Genomic DNA, 24,496 nt, shown 5'->3' with positions numbered 1-24,496 from the left:
CCTCCCCTCGTGTGCTCTGGTGTCCACCTGAGGCCCTCTCCCCTCCCGGTGCCCCCACAGGAAGGCAAAGAGATCCACATACGTACCGTGGTGGTCTTTATCCGCCCCCCGGGCTGCGTGCACGTCCAGCCCGACCGGTTGATCAACAAGTCACAGCCTTCCCCCTCCAGACAAGGAAGCATGTCACACCACTGCTTCGTTCTGATGATCCGTGCTGCGGAGAGAAGGGAGAGCCCGTCAGTCGCTGCTCTGCTCACCTGGGACCGGGGACGGTACCCGACGTGGCCTGATTCCCTGTGCTGGGTCTCGGCGCCGGACACCAGGGATGGGACGGCCCAGTGGGAAGCACCTGGTGCCAGTCAGGGCGGCCTGGCCGGTCGGCTCCTCCCCCTGGTCTCCTAGCTGACAGCTCACTGCCCAAGTCTGGCTCTGCGGCTGGCCACTCAGTAAGCAGTTACTGAGGGCTCGAGGAGCAGCCACGGCCCCTTCCCGGGGGGACAATTTAGTTCTCTCTTTTGTCTGGACTCCACTTGACAGCCAGGAAAGGACAAGGGGAGGGGTGCTCCTGGTCAGGACACCCCCCACATGCTGTGGGGACGGCCTGGGTCAGTGCCAGGAGTGAGGGCCACAGAAGGGGGGGCTGAGGCTGCCATCAGGCTGACGCACTAGCAGACATTACAGTGACTACAGCCCGCCCTGGGGGTGACCCTGGCTCCAGTGCCAGCGACGTCAGGACCCAAGACTAAGGATCCCCTGTCCTTGTCTTCACCCGAGGGGAGGGAGGTGCAGGGACAGGAGCAGGGAGACCCCGGGGGAGCCCCTGAATAGCACGGTGACTCCAACCCAACTTCTTCCAGGCAGGAGAGCTGTGCTTCTCTCTTCCCGGGGAACCCACCCCTGTCCTGCGGCTCAAGGTGGTGAGCGGCCTGCAGAGTCCTCTCTGATGGAAAAGCCTAGAAGCAAGGACTTCATAATAACATAGATACAGAACGTGTTCACGTAGGCGTCGTGAAAGGAACCTCAGGACTACTGGCCATTTTTTGAATTAGGACGAGGTGTACATCCTTCTAACCACACGTATGACTGCGTTGGCCACACTTTCACAAAACCAGGATCTACAGCAGAGGAGGGCGTGCAGTCAGAAAGCTTGGGCATACAGGTGGGACGCCAGACCTGCCAGACCTTAGGTTAGCTCCAGGCGAAGTTATCGACACGCAGGCTCCCACACACCAGGGCCTACCCCCAACTCTGGCTGCCCAGGTGGTGACGCGAGGAAACCCAGGATCTCACAGGGAAAGGAGAGGTAAAGGCTGGGGTCCGGGTTATGGGAAAACAGATGCATCTTCACGCATTGGCCCTGCGCTCACAGAGCAAAACAACGTGCCCGCGGGATGCAAGGACACCAACCGCACCCTCACGCTGCCCTGGAGCTGGAGGGCCGTGCGGATCCCCCGTTCCCAATTCTCGTCCATGCCAAGGTCTCAGGACCTGCTTGCTCTTCGGGTGGGGCTTGTCCTCCAGGTGGTCTGGAGTGGGTACTCCGTGCTATCCCTGCTGGAACTCCTCCTTCCCGGGAATGGAGGTTCTGGTCCCCTTGGGCCCCGAGAAGCAGAGAACTGGCGTCTAAGACGCAGCCTCACTGACCACCCTGGCAGGGCGGGGAGGGTCCCCTGTCCCCACACATGGCACAGGCTCAGAGGCCCCCCAGCTTCCCCAGCCGCTGTCTCCTGGGCTTTCTTTTCCATTTCATATGTTTTCCTTTATTTACAGAAATCAAAGGACCCCAGTGTACCTCACCTAGAATTGTTGCTGCCCAGGATCCTTATTTCACTGAGATTTCTCGCAGCAGGGGAAAGAGGACCAACCATGTAAACAATTGGTTTGCAGACACGTGTGTGCATGCTCATGTGTGTTCAGACGTGGCATTCACCGGATGGCGCAGGGGGCTCCATGGGTGTGCACCTGGGCAGCACACACAGATCTGTGCTCAGAGGGGCCAGTGCTGGCTGATGCTGTGCTGTTTCCATATCTTGAAATTCTTAATAATTTCTAAAAGGGTCCCTGCATTTCCATGTTCCATGAGATCCCCCAATGATGCAGCCAGCCCCGCAGGTAGTAACTGTCTCTGCAAGAGTGGTGGGTAAAGGGCCATAGGGGACCTGGGAGAGAGCCCACCCCAGCGAGGGCGTGGGCCTTGGGACCATTCCACAGCAGGTGGATTTGGGAAGTCTTAACAAAGGGGTGGACCTGGGAGGCAGTTTGGAAAACAGACTAAGAATGGCATCCAGGGGACTGGCTTGTCGTTGCCAATTCTGACAAACCATTATGAGCCACCTGAAGAACTGGAGGGAGCACAGCCCAGAAGAGTTCTGGGATTGATTAGTTATGCTTGCCATGGGCACAGCAGCGGGCCCTGTGTGCAGTGTGCTGCCACCCCGGGCTCGACCCAGGCATCTTTCTATCCACAGCCAGTGAGGTGGGTTGTTCAAGAGCCTGAGACCAACTCCTTTCGAGGCCATGCTGCGGACAGAATCACGTGCCTTCAAAGTCATATGATGAAGCCCTAACCCTCAATGTGACTATGTGGAGACTTTACAGAAGTAAATAAGGTTAAATGAGGTCACAGGGGTGGGGTCCTCATCTGACAGGATTAGTGTCCTCATAAGAGAGCTCTCTCTCTCTCTCTTTCCACCATGCCAGGACACAGTGGGCAGCCAGCTGTCTGTCAGCCGGGATGAGATCCCTCCCTGGAAACCGGATCACCCGGCACCTTCATGTCCAACTTCCAGCTTCTAAAACTCTGCGAAAATAAACGTCTGTGTTTGAGCCTTGAAGATTATGGTATTTTGTCACCGAAGCCACAGCTAAGACAGCCAGGGAGACCCCAGGACTTGGAGACGTCCCTCGTTCAACTGAAAAGTCAGTGTGGGAAAGGCTCCAGCCGGTCAGAGCGGCTCCCCATGCGGGACAGAGAGGCGCCTATTCTGCTCGCTGCCTCGCGTGGGGACACGGGACCCCTCGGCTGCCCTGAAAACGTCTCCATGATGAAGAGCCGCGGCGGGCGCTGGCTCTGGGAGGAGCCCCCTCCGCACTTCCATCCAGCCCCCAGGACCGGCGGCGTGACGAGCCCGCTGCATTTACCAGCATGCCTCCCTGGGGCCTCTTTCCCTCGTCCGCTCATTATTCCTGCAGAAGTCCCCACAGCCGCCCTACTGTCCCCGATGCATCATTTTGGTGACAGTAAAAGATGGCACAAAACCTCGTTGGGCACCAATGAGTACAAACCTTAACCCGTGAGGAAGCTACAGGATTGAAATGCACGCCCCTGATGCCTGGGAATCCTATGAGCAATGCCTGAGCAAAGAGCCCGAAGGACAGGCGAGGGGTTTCCCTGCAATCAGGCAGGAGGGAAATGACGTTTCAAGATCTGGGAGGCCCTGCAGCACCTGCCGGGCTGCACAGAGGGGCCGAGCCATCGGGAATAGGCAGCAGTGACAGGCAGTCAGGCTGCACGGGCAACGTTAGAGGTCGGGTCCCGATGCCCGCACCACATTGGCCAGTCTGCGGGATACACTGCAATGGGGCCAGGCTCCAGAGTGAGCACAGCTGGCTGAAAGGCCTGGGCCTGGGTTCAAATCCTGAACTACAGGGTGCCAGCCGGGGCCTCAACCAAGCGGTGCTCATCCCACAGGCTTGGTTTTCCCAGGGAGGCATGGAACCCAGGAGGACCAAGGGGAAGGTGCGGGCGCAAGTGCCCAGCACGAGGCTCGGCTGGTCTGTGCTCACAAACAGGCATCCTTCACTGTCAGGCGCTCACAGTCACTGGGACTACGGGCTGGGGACGGTGGACGGACGCCGGGGTAGACGAGCCAGCCCTCCACACATCCCCCTCTGTTCCACTCAGACCCAGTTCACCTTCCTGGAAGCACACATGGGGCTGTTGCTTCCTCCCCTCCATCCTCCTGCTCCTTCACACACTCAGCTCTGAGATCTGGGAGATGGGGGCACGCGGCCCCTCTGCCACCAGGAGAGAGACCAATAAATGATGTGTCTACCTCACGGTGGGGTCGAGGGTCAGAAAGAGGGAGAAAGGCGTGAGGGGCGGGGTCCTGATGGCCTCAGGTTGGGGGGATGGTCCTGCCCATGCTGCAGCCACACGTGTACACATGTGTGCACATGCACAGGAATGCATAAGTCACACAAATGCACACTTGCAAATGATGCTCATATACCCACGTGTGCAAACAGCACCCACACGCACAGACAGGTACACATGTGCATTCACAAGTACACACACTGACAAGCAGACACACCAAGTCACCGGGCACTGCCCCTGTCCCCCACCCAGTGGTGGCCTGGGCGTGCCAGGTGCCAGCCCAGCCGAGGGCACCAGCGGGCAGCGCTGAACACACAACGCCTCTTGTTTGCGGCGGGAGCTCGGCTCACTCAGCCCGGGCCCGCTTCCTGCTGCAGGCCGTGGAGGCACGGTGCTGGGCCACCACGTCCCCAGGACAAAGGGGTCTTTCATGCCTCTTGTCACAATGCCGACGTCCAGGCAGCTCTCGGCCTGCGGGGGCGTCCACTGAGGGCTGGCAGTGCCAAGGGAATGTGAGTGACGGTGGCTGACAGCTGGGCTCTGGGACAGTGGTCGCGGCCTGTACACAGGCCACAACCATGGGAGGCTCCTCGGTCCACGGTGGGTCAGGAACAGGGGGTCCCACTCATGATTGCATCCCCGGTACCTGTCCCCGGATCTGGGAAAGAGCAGGTTTGTCCAGACCGGACCTCAGGGCCCCGAATGGACCAGCTCCACCAGTCCTGAGCCTCTGACAGGACACTGCAGCCCCTGGACTCCATCCATCCTGGCCTTGGGGTAGGCCCCACTCCCTCCACCTTGCACACGTCCTCAGAGATGCCACCAGGACCCAGCACACACCCCTCCACCCCCAGCCAGGGTCTTCATGGCACATGGGCACACACATGTCCATACACATGTGCATACACACACCCACAGCGTGCACTTCTGTGACTTGCTGCCCACCGTGCATGTTCGTGCTGGTATAGACCTGCAGGGCTCCCCCTGCCCCTTCTCTCTGGCAGGGAGCATGGGGGTCTGGGGCTCAGGCTTCACTGCTCGAGACACCTCTGCGTGCACATGAGGCCCCTGCTGCCCAGAGGAAGCTCTGCTGCTGCCCAGACACTCGTGTAGGACAGAACTGAAGACGTTGAAGGCCACGAGGCCAGTGCATGCTGGGTGGGGCGGCCAGGGCTCCGGGTCTGGGGAGGGGAGCAGGAGCCGGGCCTGTGTGTGCCTGGGCGTAGGGAGAACATGCTGGGAAGGAGGCTTGGCCAGGCGCAGGTCCTGGACACTACGCAGACACTCCTGGTCAGTTGGCTGAAAGATCAATTTGCCAAAATTGTCAAGCAAACTGACTGGAGTAGAAGTCGGATCACAGCAGCCACGGGTGACAAGGGCTGGCAGAGGGGCCGGGGGGGGACACACCCAAGCAGTCAGGGCAGTGATCTGCATGAGGGACAGGGCAGCCCTCCACAAGGGGGCTGCATGATGCCAGACCACCAGAATGGTGGGCGGACCCGAGGGAGGGTCCTCAACAAGGGGCCCATGCTCGGGTCCCAGCAGACCGCCAGGGACATGTCCTCACCAGCGTCAGGAACATGCCTGGGGGACACGCACAGTGAACACCCCACTCACCCCTCCACACCTGCCACTGTCTGCTGCTCAAGATCCTGCTGGACTCACCAAAAATCAAGGTCAGCGCACCAGCCCCTGGGAGCAGGGCTCAGCACCATGCGGCAGCGGCTGCGACCTTGACAAATAGCCAGACACTCTCTTCCTGCCACTCCCCATCCCCAGCCTGACTCCCAGCAGTGGACAGCTAGGTGGGGTCCCCACCTATGTCAGGCTCAGCTTCAAAGGAGATTGGGCCTTCATCCGCTACACTGGGTTGGACGTTTCCATGACAAAAATTGCAACGTTCTCATCGCCGAACGTCTGAGAACATTTTATTATCTCAGTAAGGCAGGAAAGTCCTCATCCAGGGAGGAGAAAGGACGCACTCGCATGCCCCCAGCACAGTTTTCCACTGGACCACACTTGGGGACCATCTGGCTAGAGCCGCTCTCCCTGGGCACAGCCCCCTTGGGAGGCAGAGACCAGCGGGCTCCACTGGAAACGACCAGCGTGGAGGGGGCCTTGGGCCCTGTGGCTGTCCTGCCTCTGAGAGGCCCAGACGTTGGATGCGTGTGGAGACTGGAGATCATGTGCCCTCGTCCTGGTGGTTTCATTACGTCAGCACAATGACGGCCACACGAGCTGTGTGGCTCCTTCCAGGGCCTTTTCTGGAGAACGTTAGGGACCTGCTGCTGCCAGGGGTGGGGGGTGGGGGACAGTGAGTCAGCCTGGCCATCCCCTCCTGGGAGCGCTCAGAGTCCTAATTCTGCACACCTTGTTTTCTTGCCTACATGGACCCCCAGCACCGTGTGAACGAGGCATTGCAGCAATTTCATGCGGCAGTGGCATGGGGGCCTCGGGCACAGTGGGTGACACACATGGGCAGGCTGACCCAGGACCATACTCACACCCTCACACGCACTGCTCACCCCCTGCCCCGGATGCCCGTCCTGGAGCGGGTCATCAGCAAACAGTGTGGCAGTCAGCGTGCCAGGATTCTCCTGTCCCCGACTCCGCAGTGACTGCTCCTCCCATCCGAGGCAGCACGGGGTCACGCTCATGCAACTCGCCGTGCGTGGGTGGGCGTCGGCAACCTCACGTCTGAGAATCAAATGTGGAAGGAAGTGGAAACAGAAGTTTAAATGCGGGAGGACGTTCGCTCTGCAGACCAGCAGGTCCATCTCCCTCCAGCGAGCCCTAAGCTGGAGCCGGTGTCTTCCCACACATCTGCCCTGCAAACTTAACACTGCCAATTTAAATGTTAGTGGTTTCTCGGGTCTGTTTGTGTTTAATTTGTAAGTGGGTTTTGGTTTATTCCAGTTTATAGTCTGGTGAGGGCTCCCGGCTTGGTGTTTGCGCAGATTCTGGCAACACTATCATAAGAACAATTTAGGTCGATGGTGGGGGGCGCAGGGAAGCAGCTTGTCCTGAAAAGGAGTTTTCACATGATTTAAGTTTGAGCATTGCTGTCGCTAGGCCATGGCCAGCTGGTCAGTGGAACAGAGAGCAGAGCTGGTTTCAGGAGAGGGGCCTCCTCTCTCCCGAGTGGAGCATGCAGCCCCTGCTGGGCAAGCCCTGGCCGTGCCTGGGGCCTGTAGGAGCCCAGCTGCGACCAGCCCGGGACCGTAGAAGGGAGCCCAGGAGGCGCCTGCCCCACGGCCAGCCAGGGGGGCTCCCGCACCCCCAGCCCAAGGCTTCAGGCTCTGTGACAGCCTCCTCTAGGGTCGTCCTGCTGTGGTTCCAGTGCGGAGACACAGGGATCTGGACACAGGTGTGTGTCACCAACACAGGGTGGGGGGCAGCCTTGGTTTATTTCCCACTGTCCTTTGGACCCCTCCAGTGGGGGCGACTGTCTCCCCTGCTGGATGTGGGAGAATCTAAAGAGTCCACGGTCATCTCAGCCGCACACGTGCAGAGGGTCCTAGGTCGCTGCAGCCCCCTGCAGTCATGAGATGCTCCTCCCAGGTCATCAAAGCATGGAACCTGATCCAGCACTGACTGCTCCCTGCCCACAGCTGGGCCCGTGTCTCCGTGGGCCCAGTCGGCCACTTCTTTCTCCTTCACCTCAACCGGTGCCTGGGAGGTGCAGGGTCGGTACTGACATGAACAGGTGTTGGCTCAGAGGACGCCTCGCTGAGCCTGCAGACAGCTCAGCCCAGATTCTCACTTTCTGGAGGCACGTTCCAGAGACCTCATGGCCCGGGAGCCTGGCTGCAAAGTCTTTTATGCCACCACCCAGCTCTCGAGCAGATCCAGCATCCTTAGGCACCAGCGGTCTTGATGGGTTCCCAACCCTTCCCTCATCGGGATTCCTGGTGCAGTTCTCCCCCAAGAGACCCCCTGAAAATACTCTTCTCCCCTTGGATTCCTGAAGGAGGGAGAGAGGACTAGCACCGTCCTACCGGTCCCCGGCCATCACCTGGGGAGGCAGCTGCAGGTGTCTGGTGTTTATCATAAACCTCAGCATCACCCAGAAGATCTGCCGAAGCTGCCTGGCACTCACACCCCTGCCAAGCCCAGGTGCCCTCGACCTACACGCTCGGCTTTGCACAGCTCCCTGGACGCCCTCACAAGCAGGCAGGGCCCTCTGCTCAAGATAACTCCTACAGAATGCACCCCACCCTCAGGTCCAGCCTCCTTGTGATGCATCTCTGCCTCCCTCCCCTTAGTGGGTAGGGTCCTAGGCCTCAGCTTCCTCTCTCCTAGCTCAGCTCCACAAGTGAAACTGCTCCTGAGACTCTCCTCTCCCCGTCATCTCCACCACCATCACCGTCACCACCATCACTATCACCACCATCAGTATTGCCACCATCGTCGTTGCCACCATCATCACCATCATCACCAACACAATCACCTCTACCATCATCACCGTCACCACCAATATCACCATCATCATCATTGCCACCAACATCACCATCATCGCCACCACCATCACCATCATCACCATCACCATCATCACACCCAGTGCAATCCCTGCTCCACCCTCCCTTCCTGCCTGGGATATTTCGCAGGCAGGCAGGTGATGACAGAGGTGAGAAGGCTGATGGTTTGAAGGTGAAGGGATGTCAGACCCCAGACAAACGCTGCCTTGACTCCTGCAGCCGCCCCCGTGGGTCTCGCTCTCTTGGCTCCTCTCTCCACCTTTGGGTGAGCATCACCCTCCAGTGGGACCCCCACACCACCACCTCCACTCCCTGTGGCCCCCAGGATGCTTGGGCAAGGGGAAACTGCTGGCGCCAGAGGCTCTGCCCTCCCAAGCCTGATTTCCTGCCCCTCTCCAGACCTGCTCTTACAGCAGGAGTCTCACCTGGGTCCCTCCTGATGCCCCTGGGGACTCAGACCTTCTGGAATGATCTGCCCCCACCTAGCTCTCTTGCCCCCCCCCCAGGTCCCCCTCCTTCCACTTGGGCATAGCCTCTTCCTAGAAATCCTTTTGGTTCTCTCCCTCCACCTCTCCCCAATTCCCTTTCCCTCTCTGCCCGCTCCTTCCCTCCATCTCTCTCTCCCCGCGCCCCCTTCCTCCAGGAGCAGCCAGGCTCCTCCCTGCCATTGCCTGCTGTGGGGGTGGAGAGGTCTTCTGTCCAACAGCCCAGCCCCAGTGTCGTGGGGGGACCACTCAGGGGTCTCCGATGGTTCCTGAGGGAAGGGGCACGACAGAGGGAGGGACGGAGGCACAGAAACAGGAAGGCAGCCAGCTCACCTGGGCTAGATGTTCACGGTGCTGCACAGGTGCTTACAAACATACAAACAGTCTGTCAGGTGTGGGTCCAGCTAGGCCAGCGTGGCCTCCAACCCCACTCCTGCACTCAGTGTCGGGGTGCAGGGTCGGGGGGCGGCCAGCTCCACCTGCCCAACGGCACTGGCCTATCAATCCCCCCAGGACTGGGCTGTGACTCCTCTCAGCCCTGCTGATCGAGGGTCCTGAGGAGGTGGGGTGAGGGTCTAGGTTGGCCCCAGTTCAGCCAGCTCAGCAGGGCCAGGGGAGCCTCCTGTGTCCAAGGTCCCATGTGCTGAGCTGCTGCCCATGTGTTTACACATGTGCACATGTGTATACATATGTGTGTGCACAGGTACGGTGTTATGCGCATGTGTGCACATGCATGTGTCGTATTTCTGACCATGTGGGCACACAAGCACATGCATGGCATTGTGTGTGCACACGTGTGTTGTGTGTACCTATACAGATCTGTGTGTACACATGTTGTACCACATACACACACGTTTCATTAGCATTGCAGGGACATGCAACTTGTGCACATGTGTGTGCCTGCATGTATATGTTGTGTACATGGTTTGTGTGTGTGCAGACATGTGTGGCTGTGTGCTCACGCATGCATGTGTGTGTGTGCCCGTGTGTGATATCTGAAAGCTCTATTCTAGGAACTGAGAATATGTGACGGCAGGAACCCGAGCCAGCCAGACCCCCTCCCCCAGCCCAGAAGCAGGCGATGCTGCAGCCTCCTCTTTGGTTCCGGTACGAACAGGCTTCAGCACAATCCCTCTGAAAGAGGTGGGGGCTCGGACACGCACCCCCACCCGAACCCCCCACCCACCCCCGACCTCAGGAATTGGACAACTGGGATGACCTTGAAGAAACCCCGAGTCTGGCTGATGGCACATGTCCACGGGCAGCGATCCTGGCCACAACCGTGCTGCTGGCTCGAATCTGGACAGATGGACAGGGACAAGTGGTGCTAATCTGCCGGGGACTGTGGGGATTACGCTGCTCACTCGATGCTGGGCCTTCACTGCTCATAAATCGCACGGTTCCCTCTGGAATAAACTGTTTCTTCATTTCCATTAACACATGAATCTGCTTACTTTACTCAACAGCTTGGAAAAATGAGTCATCCAGAACAAAATCAGTGGGACTCCAGGAGGAATCCCAGGCCACATCCTCAGATATAAGCATAAATGGACCTCGTCCATCTGAGGTGGGGAGGCGACTCTCTCCTGCAACGGCTGACCCAGAAGTTAAGCCCCCAAACTCTCCCGGATGCTGCTGGTGACAGAGGGGTTGGGTGACCCAGGGGTAAAGCAGCGGCTGACACTTAATATGCACATATACATACTAATTACACACACATGATTATACACACTCATATACACACACATGCATACTGACCCACAGGAGTCAAACGTAAGCAGGACACTCCAAGGGTTCCAGAATGATCTACTGTATGAAGAGCAGACACATGCCCTGAGGACGTCATGGGGACACCACCACTGCAGCCAACATCCTGAGGATCCCAGGAGGGCCACGGCTCCCATCCTTCTGCTCCACTGGGTGGCACGTCCAGGCCCCTCGTGGCAGGGGTTCCCGCTCGAGCAGGAAGGCCCGTGGGATGGGAGGGTAGAGGATGCTTGGGTGGCGTCCCTTCTACGAGACCCCTCCCAGACCAGCCCTTCGGGGCAGCCTGGCCCTGTGGACACAGAGGAATCAGACGAGCCCCGCCCTGGAGGACGGGCGACCGGAATGCTGGGACAGATGTGCAGGGGCTGGGGGCATGGGGAGGCACTGCCTGGCTGTGGAGGGCCAGCATCTGTGCAGGGAGCCAGCACACCTGGGCCCCCCCTTGTGGGCCCTGCATCTCCACCCACCCTACCCACGGGTTGGCTGTTCTGGGCTTTGGAAAATGCAAATAAAACCAGAACATCACTGGGAGGCTCCCACACTTTCGGGAGAAAGCCAAGTTGTTCACATGCCCAAAAGCACCTCTGCCTCCAGAAAGTCCATTTGAGAGGTCAATGCGCAAATACACCAGGTGAGCATGCAGGGTGGGACGAGCAGGGCCAGCTGGCCTTAGGTCGGCTCTGTGGGTACCCACTGACTGTGGGGACGGCCCTGCTGGTCCTCACAGGGATCCACATGTCATTTATTGTTGTTGTGACTATTGATTATTACTTATGAAGAATCAATTAGCCTTATTTTCACAACACAGACGGGACACAGAAGCTCAGAGAGGTTAGGAAATTCACCAAAGTCACGCAACAGGGAAATAACAATGCAGGGACTTGAGCTGTACTCAGCCTGACCAGAGCCCACTGCTCTTTGTGATTCACACAGCCTGTGGGCAGGAACCTGGCGCAGCCCACTGGCCCCCAGAGGCAGCAAGAGGATGAGCAGACACCTCGCACGAGGGACTTGCCAGGAGAGAAGGCAAGGATGGCGTTCTGGAGCCCAACCCCGTGCCTGGGGTGAGGCACTGACCTTCACTGTGCCTCAGTTTTCTCTGCTGACAGCGTCCCCAAGCATTGGAGTCCGGGCAGGGGCAGGACAGCCACAGTTGACCACCAGCACCAGGGCCACTGAGGCAGGACAGGGAGGTGACCCCTACAGGGGCAGATCCATCCCCCCCAACACGGCTAACAGGGCCCTTTGGTCACAGTCACCATGGCAACTTCTCAAATTCAAAAACTCTAATAAGGACGATCCTCAGGAATTTCATTACAGAGGCCCCTGTCTGCACGGACTAGGGTACGGCCAGGGCATTGGCTACTGCAGGAAAGTGAGCAACTGCACCTGGCCCCTGCAGTAGGACAGACGCCTGGGGGACAGGTGACCCCAGGCCCCTCTCTGCTGTCCAAGAGCAGGTGGGGGAGTGAATGGGTGCCCTGGCTCTGTGATGGATGGGGGTGACTGGGGTCACGCAGGTGCTCTGCCTCCCAGCTCGGGGTGAGGATGCTGGGATGCACGTCTGTGAAGGAGGCTGTGGATGCACACGGGGAGGACGGCAGAGCTTACTGGGGCCAGAGTCACAGTGGGGACTGTCAGGGGGCTGCCTGGCCCAGGCTCCATTGCAGGGCTCGGAGGCACGCCCAGCCCCAGCCACCGTGATGCAGGCCCAGCCCCAGCCACCGTGATGCAGGCCCAGCCCCAGCCACAGTGATGCAGGCCCAGCCCCAGCCACCGTGATGCAGGCACAGCCCCAGCCACCGTGATGCAGGCCCAGCCCCAGCCACCGTGATGCAGGCCCAGCCCCAGCCACCGTGATGCAGGCCCAGCCCCAGCCACCGTGATGCAGGCCCAGCCCCAGCCACAGTGATGCAGGCACAGCCACAGCCACAGTGATGCAGGCACAGCCACAGCCACAGTGATGCAGGCCCAGCCCCAGCCACAGTGATGAAGGCCCAGCCACAGTGATGCACACCCAGGCCCAGCCACAGTGATGCAGGTCCAGCCCCAGCCACCGTGATGCAGGCCCAGCCCCAGCCACCGTGATGCAGGCCCAGCCCCAGCCACAGTGATGCAGGCCCAGCCCCAGCCACAGTGATGCAGGCCCAGCCACAGTGATGCATGCTCAGGCGCAGCCACAATGACGCAAGCCCGGGCTTGGTCCTCTCCTTTCCTTGGGCGAGGGTTGGGGGGACCGTCCCACATGTCTCACTCCCCCATCCCAAAGATCTAAGGGCTCGCAGTGTGTGGGGGGTACCCTACGGTGTCCTTGCAGAGCAGAAATGCTCGCCGGGCCATCTGTGCCAGGTGCATCAGTGGGGAAGCTGTGGTCAGCAAGGGTGAGTGGCCATGGCTGAGCGTATCCCAGAGCTGGGCCAGGATGGAGGCCAGGAGAAGGCACAGCCTGGAGAGCCGGGGTCAGGCCTCGAGAACAGATCAGGCCCTGCACTCCTTAGGCCCTTGTCTAGCCGTCGCCCCTGGGTCTCCTGCTGCACGACTTCTTCCATCAGCGGCTCTGTGACGCCGTCCATGTGGCTCCATGTCCACCCATTTATACTTTTCCAAGGCTGCACCGTGCCCAGCCCAGGCCCCTGTGGACACGGCGCCATCCTGATGACAGGGCACTTGTACTGTTCCTGCTTTCCAGCTTAGTGCTGCGATAACCATGCCTTGTGCCTTCTTGTGAATTACTTTCTCAGGACAAATCCTGGGAGCGGAGTCAGGGGACCAAAGGCTCTGAGCATTTCCAAGTCCAGCACACGTCCCGCTGGGCTGCTCACAGGATGGATTAGACCCTGGAGCGGCATCTTTCTTGCAGGAGCGCCGGCTCTGAGTCACGTCCTGCACTCGGCCCTTGTGAATTAAGTAGGAGGGAGGGTCAGGGGGCAGCTTTCTGATGGCCTTGGGTCTGAATAAATATCTCTGCAAACATTTATTCTGACCTGAGGTGGAATTCAGTGAGTGTTAAGCACAGACAAGCGCCTGTGGTTCTGAGAACTGCACACAGACAGGACGGGCTCCCCCCTCCTTGGAGAACGTGCTCGCTCAGTCAGTCCTGCAATGCCCCAGGGTTGCGGAAGGAGGGGTGGCCCCGGCCAAGGTCACAGAGACTCCAGGAGGCATGAGGCCTGTGCTGCCCTCCCACCCCAACAGCACCTAGGGCACAGGCCTGAGCAGTGGTTTGTCCCAGGCCCTGTGCTCCCTGTCCCCACAGCAGGTGCCCTGGGAAGCATCCGAGGGACAGCTGGAGGACTGAGGTCCTGGGGACAGATGGAGGACTGAGGTCCTGGGTCTCCCATCGTGCTGGGCTACAAGATGACATAGCAGCATCCCGTCCCCCAGGGGCCCCAGATGCCAGCTCTGGGTGGCTCCTGCCTGAGGCCACTGGGCCTGCGGTCAGCAGCCCAAGGACATGCAGGGGCTTCCATTCTGACCTGCCGGGGAACACACTTCTCCCACAGCCACCTGCAGACCCCCTCAAGTATTTCTAACGTATTTATGCACATAAAGTTTCTAGACGCTCATGAGTTCTACTTAATTTCCACTAATTACAAGGCGCCGCGTGTGTCTGCCATGTCTGGAGTTGAGGGTGCCGCGTGCTGACATTCATCATGGTCTGTAGAATTAATTTCATTCTCTCAACCTTCCTCTGGTGTCAGGCTGTGACTGACTCCTCTTCTAAGAACCAGGTAAATAAAATCACCTCCAAGGGTCCTAAAATATGCTTTGGATCTTTGCCGCAGGCACGGCCTCTGCCAGCGCTGATGAGGGCTGACAACCAGGAGGGGCGTCCCTGATTGCAGTGTCGCCCGTGAATCCCAACAGCCCCCAGCCGCCGACCTGATCCCAGAGTGTGCCCGGCGGCTGCGCTCCCAGATGTCCCAGCGGAGAGCTTGGCGTGGATCCTCGGGGCACCCGGAGAGTGCATGGGGGCACGGGCAGAAGGAGCACAGAGCCCCCAAGGAACCCGGAGACCCCTGACGCCAGGGTCAGCAGCTGCCCAGAGAGGAGCCGAGGGAGGGAGCGGACTCAGAGACAAGCTCGGGGCAAGAGCTATGCAGAGATGTCTCACGGCAGGTGCTGGCCGTGCACCCGCACCGGGTCCAGCTCCCAGCTCTGAGCCCACCTGTCAGCCACTGAACCTCAGCCCAGCCCTGGACAGGAGGGCACGAGGTCTGGCGTCCAGTCGACACTGCATGGGTTGAGTCAGAAAATGGAGAGGTGACTCAGGACTAACAGAGAGCATCCTGAGTGGGGACAGGACAAGAGCTAAAGCGGCCGCTTGGGGCCTCAGTCCCTCTCTGGACAGTGCTGGTCAGGGGGGTGCTTAAGTGCTGCGGCACCAGGAATGGACTGAAGGGGTCTGCATTGGCGCTGGAGGAAGGGAGCAGGCTCTCACCCTGGCACAGTGAGGATCAGGTCAGCAGAAGGAAGGCTGGGAACCAAGAACCCTCCCCATCCCAGCCTTCTGGAATCTTCTCTGACCCTGCTTGGCTTCTGCTCCCCGCCCTGGGCGGGTGCTCTTGTAAATGCTTCCATTGCCCCCACTGCTCCCAGGGTTATGGTGCCTGACACTCGGACACGTATGTGTGGGTCACGTCCCCGTCTGCCCTGGCTGGGTTTATGATCTCCCATCCTCCCCCAACCTCACTTGAGATGGTATGACGGTCATGCCATAAACGCCAACGAGAAGGGACACATAGCACGTGACCCACAGACCCCGTTCCATTCGGTCCTCAGGTGGCCAGAGCAGGAGGGATGTGCCCCGGCTGACAAACGTGGAAAGGGGCTCCGAGGGCAGCCCCAAGCCAGCAGGAGCCTCGGCAGCCAGGGTCCTGGGGTGGCCACGGTGCCCATCCTGGCTGGGGAGCCTGGCACTCGGGGACTTCTTGGGAGGGGGCTGCGTCCCCGGGAGGTGGGCGGCACCTGGCGGCTGGCTCTGTGCTCCTGAACTGCTCTGGGTGCCCCTGGCGCTCGAGCCCACAGAGCTCAGCGAGCTGGCTCAGAACGCAAACCATCTTTCTGATTCACAGCTCGGTCACTCACAGGCAAGCCCTGCTGGCACGCTTTCTGGAACCTTCTCAGAGAGTCTGACCCCCTCAGAGCTGGCCCAGGAGGGACCCATGTTCCCCTTGATAGCAGGGGGGCCCAGCCCCAGATTAACCCCTTGGGGAAGCGAGTGGGATGGGAGTGGGCAGAGCTTGGCCCCCAGGACCCCTGAGCTGAGGTGGGCGCTTCGGCCTGTCAACTCTTGTCTCCTGGGCCAAGAAGGGCACAGTCACTCACTCAGGCTGAACTCACCCAATGGCACAGGGACTCACCCAGTTTGAGGCCACGGGCCTGTCCTCTGGAGCGCTGAATCAGTCACCCCAGAACGTGCTACACAACAGAAAGTGTTGCCTACAGGTTGACCACTAGGCAGTGGGGGCTCAGAGGAGGCCCTGGGCCAGTCAGGAGGGCTTCCTGGAAGAGGCGAGGTTTGAAGGATGAATTGGCCACAGGGAGAAGGAGGAGACTGCACTGAAGGCAGAGGCAGAGGGAGGGGTGCACAGGAAAATGCAGGGAGGGCCTGTGGTCACTGCTGTGGGACCAGGGTATTGCAGAGGACTGAGGGAGCCGCACTGCGTCAGGGAGCTACAGAGAGGCCCACGGAGTGGGGGCTGCCACTGGGGCAGGGACAGTGTGCTGAGTGAGCAGGGCCCTGGTGCAGCTGGGGGGCTGGCATGTGTCTGGTGAACCATGCTCCTCTGGGCCATGTGGGGAGGTGAGCAGGGGGCCATGGGCTCAGAGTCCCTCAGCCACGCATGGCCCCAGGCCCCACTGCAGCTGCCCAGACCCTCAGGCAGCACTTTCTGGAACGTGGACCCCATTCACAGCGGGTTCCCTGTGGGGTTCCAGCACATTCAGTTGCACCTGGTCGTGGAGCCTGCCTGCCCAGGGCCATTCGCTGAACAGGAGGCGGTGCGGGAGGGGAGGTGGGGTGGACAGCTGCCCCCACTGACCCCGGACGCCCGTTGGGTGTGCCCACATCTCACAAAGGAGCCTGGACAACAGAGATGAGCGTGGAGGCCGTCCTGCTCAGGGGGTGCCTGAGGAAAAGCTCCTAGTGGCGAGGGCTGCCCCTCTGACGGACGGCAGCTCAACAGGACAATCAACCAGGCAGAGTGATTCCCTGCCAGCACCCCCATGCCCTGTCCCACTGCCCTGGAGGGACTGGCTCCCAGGGGGATGGAGCACCCTGCTAGTGGTGGCGGGAAGCATCGGGCAGCTCCAGGACGCTTGAACCAGAAGGGAGAGAGGGAGGCTGGCAGGAGGCAGGCCGGGATGAGGCTGCGTGCCCTCACCACCCTGCAGACAGGTACTTTACGAGACAGAGCCGTGACCCTCCCTCAGATGGAAGCAACCCAGGCCTGTGGGGGAGTCTGGGTGATCAGGGGTGATGGGCCCGGCCTTGTGCTTCCAAAGGACCTCCTGTGAGGCTCCCAGGTACCGGGACCACCCCTCGGGTGTGCAAGGGGAACCTGGGCTCCAAGATCAAGAGCCAGCGCATTTAGTCAACTCAGGCCTGGTCGGACAAAACAGCCAACTGACTGAGCAACACCGCACATTCTCACGTGACCATCACGCCTCCACGTGGACGACGTGCTTGCATTTCCTTTTCCTCAGGAGCTTAGAACTCTCCATCACCTTTCTGGCCCTAGGTCTAAGGTACGAGCTGGCCTTTTCGAGGGTGGATGTGTGTCCCAAGCGATGGAATAGCTAAGCTGCTCCCAAACCCTGAGATCCCAGCAAGGAGGGAAGGCAGGGGTGGGGCTGGCCACCTGGCTTGGTAGGCTGGGCGAGCCATGCCTGTCCCTGGACTTCCACCTGCTGTGGGTCCCTCCCCTGGAGAAGGTGGGTGCGGGTGGAGGAAGGGCCCCCATGTCTGAGAAGCCAAAGCCTCCCACGCGGCACCAGCCATTCTGTGCATTTGCAGCTGAGAGCCTCTGTGAGCGCCAGTCCCACGAGGGACGCAGGCAGAGGGGGCTGGAAGGACCTGCACCAAATTCACAGCCATTTCACGTTGCGCTCAACATGAAGCTGGGGCACACCCTCCTTTATAAAAAGTCAGGACACACTGCTTTCTGGGAGCCAGTGATGTCAAGAATCTGCTTTTAGCCCCACATACTAAGAAATGTCACTCACTAGGGAGCCAGGCAGGGAGACCCACGGTCCCCGGAGCAGCCTGGGGTCAAGACACCCCAAGACCCAGTGCTCCCGGACAGGGTCTCGGAGGCAAAGGCCCTGGGGCCACGAGGTGAGGCCGGCCCACTTCCCCCGAGACCCAGGAAAAGGGTGCGCTCTCCTCCCGGGACTCAGGGACTGATCTTTCCATCACTCAGGAAAAGAAAAATCTGCAAAACCTAGATTACATCTTAGAATCAGACAGAATTTTCTTTCTACAACTTCTAGACAGGATAATTTAGTGAAAGCAGTCTCGATAATTATTTTTTCTTTAAATAGTTACAGTAGAATGTATTAATTTTCAGGATGGTTCTCTGATTAGCATGATTCATTAGCCCGCCCGGAACTGTCCCCACCAGCGCTTGAGAACGGAGAGGTCCCGCTCTGTGATGCGCGCCGTACCGCGCCACTGCGAAACACTCCAAATTTGGGTAATCAAATTAGATTGCGAGAGAAGGAAAAAACCCCACGGTTGTCGTGAGCTACCTGTTTCATTATTGCATTAGGATTAAGAAATGCAAGTAGAGGGAAAAAAAAAAAACACTCCAATCATTTTTCTTGGGCAAATTCCCACAAATTGACAGAAGCTACTGATGAGAGAAGAGGAGAGGCAGTGGTTTGTCATGCTAATGTGTGTGGAGGAAAGCCGCCCCCTCTGGTTCCAGCAGGCACTGGGGGTTCCCTGCTGGTCGAGCAGCTGCTGGGGGCATGGGCAGCCATGGGAGGCTATGTCTTCAATGTGGGGCAGCCAGTCCCTTATTCACGGATGGGGCACCTTGAGTGCCAGTGGGGATGGAGCTGTGTGTGTTGTGGTCAGTCTCCAGGGAAGAGGTTGGGGGTGATGGTCCAGGGTGTGGTCCTGCCTTTTCAGGGGAGACACTAGTCAAAGCAAAGAGACAGTGAGGCTGAGAATGCTGAATGACTCCTAGGGGAAGCCAGTGCCCCACCAGGACTCACTCAACACTGCTCACAGAAAGTTTCACTGCAAGTCCCATGAAATATTTAGAAAACCATTCTCTGTCCATCCAACCATCCCGTCTGTCCTTCTATCCATCCACCCATCCATCTACTTATCCATACATCCACCCATCCTTCCATCATCCCTCAATCCATCTATACACCCATCCATTCATCCATCCACCCATCTGTCCATCCATCCATCCACCTATTTATCCATCCATCCATCCAGTCATCCACCCAACCATCCTTTATCCATCCACCCATCCATCCATCCATCCATTCATCCATCCATCCACCCATCTGTCCATTCACTCATCCATCCATTCTCCCACGCAGTCATCCACCCATCCACCCAACCATCCTTTATCCATGCATTCATCCGTCCACCCATCTGTCCACCCATCTGCCCATCCACCTACCCATCCATCCATCCATCCATCCATTCACCCATCTATCATCCCTCAAACCATCTATCCACCCATCCATTCATCTGTATACCCATCTGTCCACCCAAACCTTTGGTGTGCTGAGCACCACGAAGCCTTGAACTTGCCTTCCCTTCCCAGTGGTCAGAAAGGTATAGTAACCTGACAGCCTACTGGGAAGGGCTGATGAACCCACTGCCCAGGGACCTCTCCCTTCCTCCTGTCCTCTGGAGCAAGCCTCCAGGAGGAGGGAGGTAGGGGCTCATATCAGCAGCTGTTTTGACGCCACCCAGACTCCCCTCTGACTCTCGCAGCAGGTACAGTCTATATAGAAGCAAGACAAGGATTCTGGACTTCTGGCCCCTCCCCTCCTCTGAGCTTCTCCTGTAGTCCACAAGGGAGGCCGGTGGGCAACAGTCCATGGGCTCCAAAGCCTCTGCTTAGGGCTCTTTCTGACCAGCTCAGAGCAGAACAATAAAGAAGTAACCTGTGAGTACTTCTTAAGAGATAAATGGGGGGCAGAGGGTGACGAGTGGGGACTTGGGGTCGCCATTATAAATGGGGGGATCCATTGAACGTCCATCAACTAGAGGTCTCAGGGGCTCTTGGAGGATTCTCTCCAGATCTGCCTCTCGGTCTTCCAGTGGCTCCGCTCTCTCCTCCTAGCATGGGCACCTGCCAGTGGACCTGACGGCCTTGGAGACCCCACCTCCTCACCATGCCCCTTCAGGAAGGAAGCTTGTGACGCCTGTAGAAAGGTGTCCATGAGGAAATGCTGGTTCAGAAGGAGCCGGGTGCCTCCTGGGGTCAACAGTCAGGACTCTCTGAGTCACAGCTGGGCCCCTCTCGGGGCAGCATCAACCTTGTCCCGGGAAGTTCTGGGCTTCCGGAGTTCTGGGCGGGAAATGAAGCTGCAGCAGTGAAGTCACATCATGAAACAAGAAGCCTTTATGGGACAGTTACCAGAAAGTTCCGAGAAGCCAGCCCTGTTTGCCCATCCCCACGAAGCAGGTAACTTAGGGTTTCTCCAGCTGACACCTCTCTTTCTGGCTTCAATCTCGTCTGTTCCATGTCCCCCTGAACCCAGCAGCCGCGGCCTCGGAAGGGCCTGCAGGCCGCTGCCTCACGTGTGTCCCCTCCCTCCCTGCAGAGGCCTGGAAGGGGCCATGCTTGTTCCCTTCCCAAGAAAATCACTGTTGCCTTGAATTCACTTAATGATTTACTCCAGGTGACGAGAATCATGGCCTTTGCGAAAATTGTAAGACTGATGAAAAGTTGGAGAGTTTGCAGTTATTTCAAAAGTATCCTGTGACACAAAGACTTGAATGTGGCATGGTGGCTATGCCTGGGGTGTGAGGGGCCTAGGGTGTGGGGGGCCTGAGGTTGGGCCTGGGGAACAGTGGGGCCCGTGGGGTGGAGCGCCTGGGGCCTGCAGGGCCTGGGGTGTGGGGGGCCTGGGGCATGGGGGACCTGGAGTGTGGGGTGCTGGGGCATGCACGGGCTTGGGGCCTGGGTTGTGGGGAGGCCTGGGGCATAGGGGGCCTGGGGTATGGGGGTCCTGGGGCATGGGTGGGCCTGGGGTGTGGGGGCACCTGGCGCATGGGGGCCCTGAGGTAGGGGGGCCTGGAGTGTTGGGCTGCTGGGGCAAGACATCCCAACTCCCGGCTGTGGACATGGTTCTGGAGACGCAGGAACGTGTGAGTTCGTGGGTCTGGGCCTGGCCCCTGGCCCCAGTCCCAGCTCCGCCCCTTTGGGCCAGTTCACATCTGCAAGGGGGCCCTCGTGACCTCACCCGGAAAGTGGGGTGCGAGCAGCACCTACTGAAGGCACAATTAGTAAAGGGAGAAGCAGGGGCCGCCTCGGGGTTATGCAGACAGAGGAGCCGAAGCACGTCCAGCACCTGCAACAGACAGACAGGTGCCTGGGACATGGTCTCCCCCATCTCTGGCCTCCACCCAATGAGCTTATCCAGTTAAACTGTCAACCGACACTCCTGCTGGGCTCTGTGAAGCGCTGGGACAATGCCCATGCGGCAGCTCACACCTACACCTGTCCCAGGTCCCCTGTGCTCCAGGAGAGCTGATGCCCAAACCCGATTATGCCAGTTACAGCTGCTACTGCTATTGTACAACTTAATTAAAAGGACCTAAGTCACTGAAACGTAAGTGTGAAAGAAGTGAGCTACTAGCTGCCCATTATGGAAAAACCCGCCAGCAGGGAATTCCTGAAGCACTTGCTGTGGGCGAGGCTGCGGGCAGGAGGGCTGTGAGTGGTGGGGAGGTTGCAGACTGCCCAAGGACTCGGCACTCAAGGAGCCTCTGGCTCCGGTCTCGTGACACAGAAACTTAAAGCCATCCATCGTGGCTGTGAGCCTGGTTCTGAAACGAGTAACCAAAACCTGATGGGAGCACCAATCGGCAGACCGCAGCCAGGCCAAAGCTCACCGCGACTTACACGAACAACCTGCTGGCCATGAGTGTGTGCTGTTTTCATGTAAAGTTCCTACGCAGATGATGCCTTTGTTACGGATTTCTGCAGAGGCTCTGACCAACCTCTGTTCCGGATGTTGAGGATGAGAGCTAAGTGGGCCCTTTTACGCCACAGGCTGCTCCTGTCGGGAGCCTGAGTCATCAGAGGACAGAGAACCTGCACGAGGCACAGGGTCATCAGTCAGTGAGGCTGCCAGCTCCAGGTGGCTCCAGGGAGGGGAAGGCAGGAGTTCCCATGCCGCCCCCTCGCTGCCAGCCCCTCTCCAGCTGCAGCCTTGGGACTTTCCATCTGCTCATCATCACCACTGTAAGAGGCAGTGTAGTAAGAGGCCAGAGGTGAACCCACTGGGGTCAGAGGTCACATCCATCATCCCCAAGGCCTGAAAGTGGCGGAGCTGGGGCTCCCACGGGTCATGTTCTCAGCAACCCAGGCTGCTGGTCACAATAGGAGGATGGTTGTGACGTGTCATTAAACATCGTCTATCCTCAGTGGCTGGGGCCGAGGGCAGCTTTTGGAAGCCCATAGCTTCAGGTCCTGGAAGGTCTGGATGATTCCACCACAGTCTGTGCGTGCTGGGGAGACCCAGCCTGGAGCGGGGCCTCCTCCCCACCTTAGACTGGCCGCCCTTGTCATCTAAACACAGAGCCCAGTTGGGGGCTGGGATGAGAATGGAAGGCAAGGGGGGAGCAGAGACCCTTTCTTCTCCCCGAGGAGCTGGAGCACATGGCGACTGCAGGCGAGGGGTCACCTGCAGGGAGCATCAACCAGCTGGGCGGTCGCTAGAGGCTGGGTGAGGTGGGAAGGAGGGCACCATCAGAGCGGCTCGGCAGGCTCCCAGGCCTGGGGAGAGGCACCTCCACAGAGGAGGGAACTGACCACTGAGCCTCCCTGCTTGTGGGGTGGAGCTGTTGGGGGGAGGGAGACAGGGCCTCTCCTGGGACTGAGCATCCCTCGTGCTGCCAGGGTCCTGGGGCCGCCGTGACAGAGGACCACACGCTGGGTGCCTAGAACAACAGGAACTTATCCTCCCACAGTTCTGAGTCTGGAGGTCAGATCAGGGTGTCGGCAGGGCCGCGCTGGCTCTGAAACCTGGATGGCCAGATCCTTCCTGCCTCTCCCAGTTTCTGGGGGCTCCTGCAGTCCCTGGAGTCCCCCGTCTTGTAGCCACATCAGTCAGGCTCTGCCTGGGGCATCACAGCGCCTTCTCCCTGGGTGTTTCTGTCTTCACACGGCGTTTCCTCCTCTGACAAGGACCCTAGTCACTGGCTCAGAGCCCACCGGAATGACGTCATCTTAACCTAATTACATCTGCAAAGTCCCAGTTTCCCCATAAGGCTGCAGGAACGGGTACTGGGGTTGGAACCCCCCCACCTCTCTCTATTGAATCCAAGCCCCAGAGACGCCCTTCCTGGGGCACGGGGCATAGTGCAGGCCACGTCCAAGTTGCACGTTCCACGTCCCACACCTGCGAGTGACCAGCAGAAGGCCCCAGGGCTCTGGGAAAGTGCACTGAGCTGTGTGCAGGGCCGCCCAGAATCCCAGGTCGTGTGGACTCAGCACTGGGCCCCGACACAGGGGCTGCTGTTTGATGAAGCGCGCGGGGCACAGGCCGTGTTCGGACAATCTCTGGGATCTATCGTGTTTGCAAAATGGATGGATCACTCCAAACTAAGTCAAATAATTTTCATGTGCGTTTTATCCCCGGCTCCGAGAAAAGGCATCTCTATTGGAAGCTCCTCACTTGTGGTTTAAAGTTTACAGAGCTCGGTTTCAGTGACGGGAAGTGAATCTCTCCCAAACAGCTGTCTGTTTGCACATTGGTTTGATCCTCTCATTTTCTGAGAGTCTCTGAATTGAGGGCAAGCCAGGTTCTGGGTGTTAGGATGTGGTTTCCTTGGTTACGGCTACAATTCGCGGTTGCAGCATCTCCCTGTAACTTCAAGCACAGGAGTGTCGGGCACACGGCCTTGCCTGGCCTTATTGATTTTCTTGCCAAAATCCCCCCACGCTGGACCCTGCACCCCGGTATCTGCGAGGATCGGCCTACGTTCTGAGCGAGCTGCCGAAGCAGAAAGAAAGGGCCCCAGGGTGCAAAACAGCCTCTCAAATTTAGGAAACGTTTGCGATTTCCACGGAAACTAAACCATCAGCTCACAGGTCCGAGTCCTTCTGGAAGCGATGGGCAGTGCACTGAGGTGGGGCTGGTGCCCTGCACTGCCCACCGTGGAGGAGGCGGGCGCAGCTTGGATTCAATAGAGAGAGGTGTGGACTCCCCAAGGCATCCTGATAGGCAGGCTGCTGCTGCTGGGAGCAGCATGACGAATCCAGGGGCACTTGGTTCCTCCCTGCTGGGCCATGCTCCCTGCCCGGTGAGGCGACCTCTGTGCGACAGGGCCCCGGACCCCAGGAGGGTCTCAGCAGATATGCTCCTCACCCAGGGGCCTCACAGCAGCACTGGAGAGCTGCCAGTACTAGATGGCTGCTGCCCCATGCCCTGTGACCATGAGCCCTCCCTCAGGGCTGATGCTG

General features: G+C 59.0%; 1 protein-coding gene across 2 annotated transcripts in view; it reads right to left on the bottom strand.

Annotated features, from left to right (window-relative positions):
- Nucleotides 1-24,496, bottom strand: part of TAFA5 (TAFA chemokine like family member 5) — a 249,377-nt gene that overhangs the window by 42,368 nt on the left and 182,513 nt on the right. For both annotated transcript variants that reach the window (XM_023631542.2, XM_023631543.2), the window contains exon 3: nt 87-214. In XM_023631542.2, the coding sequence (XP_023487310.1) occupies nt 87-214 (128 nt within the window). The remainder of the gene's footprint in view (nt 1-86; nt 215-24,496) is intronic.

Source organism: Equus caballus, chromosome 28 (assembly GCF_041296265.1).
Source record: "Equus caballus isolate H_3958 breed thoroughbred chromosome 28, TB-T2T, whole genome shotgun sequence".
NCBI classification, from domain to species: domain Eukaryota; kingdom Metazoa; phylum Chordata; class Mammalia; order Perissodactyla; family Equidae; genus Equus; species Equus caballus.
The sequence above is the reverse complement of the archived record's forward strand: the minus strand, read 5'-3'. Positions and strand labels throughout refer to the sequence as shown.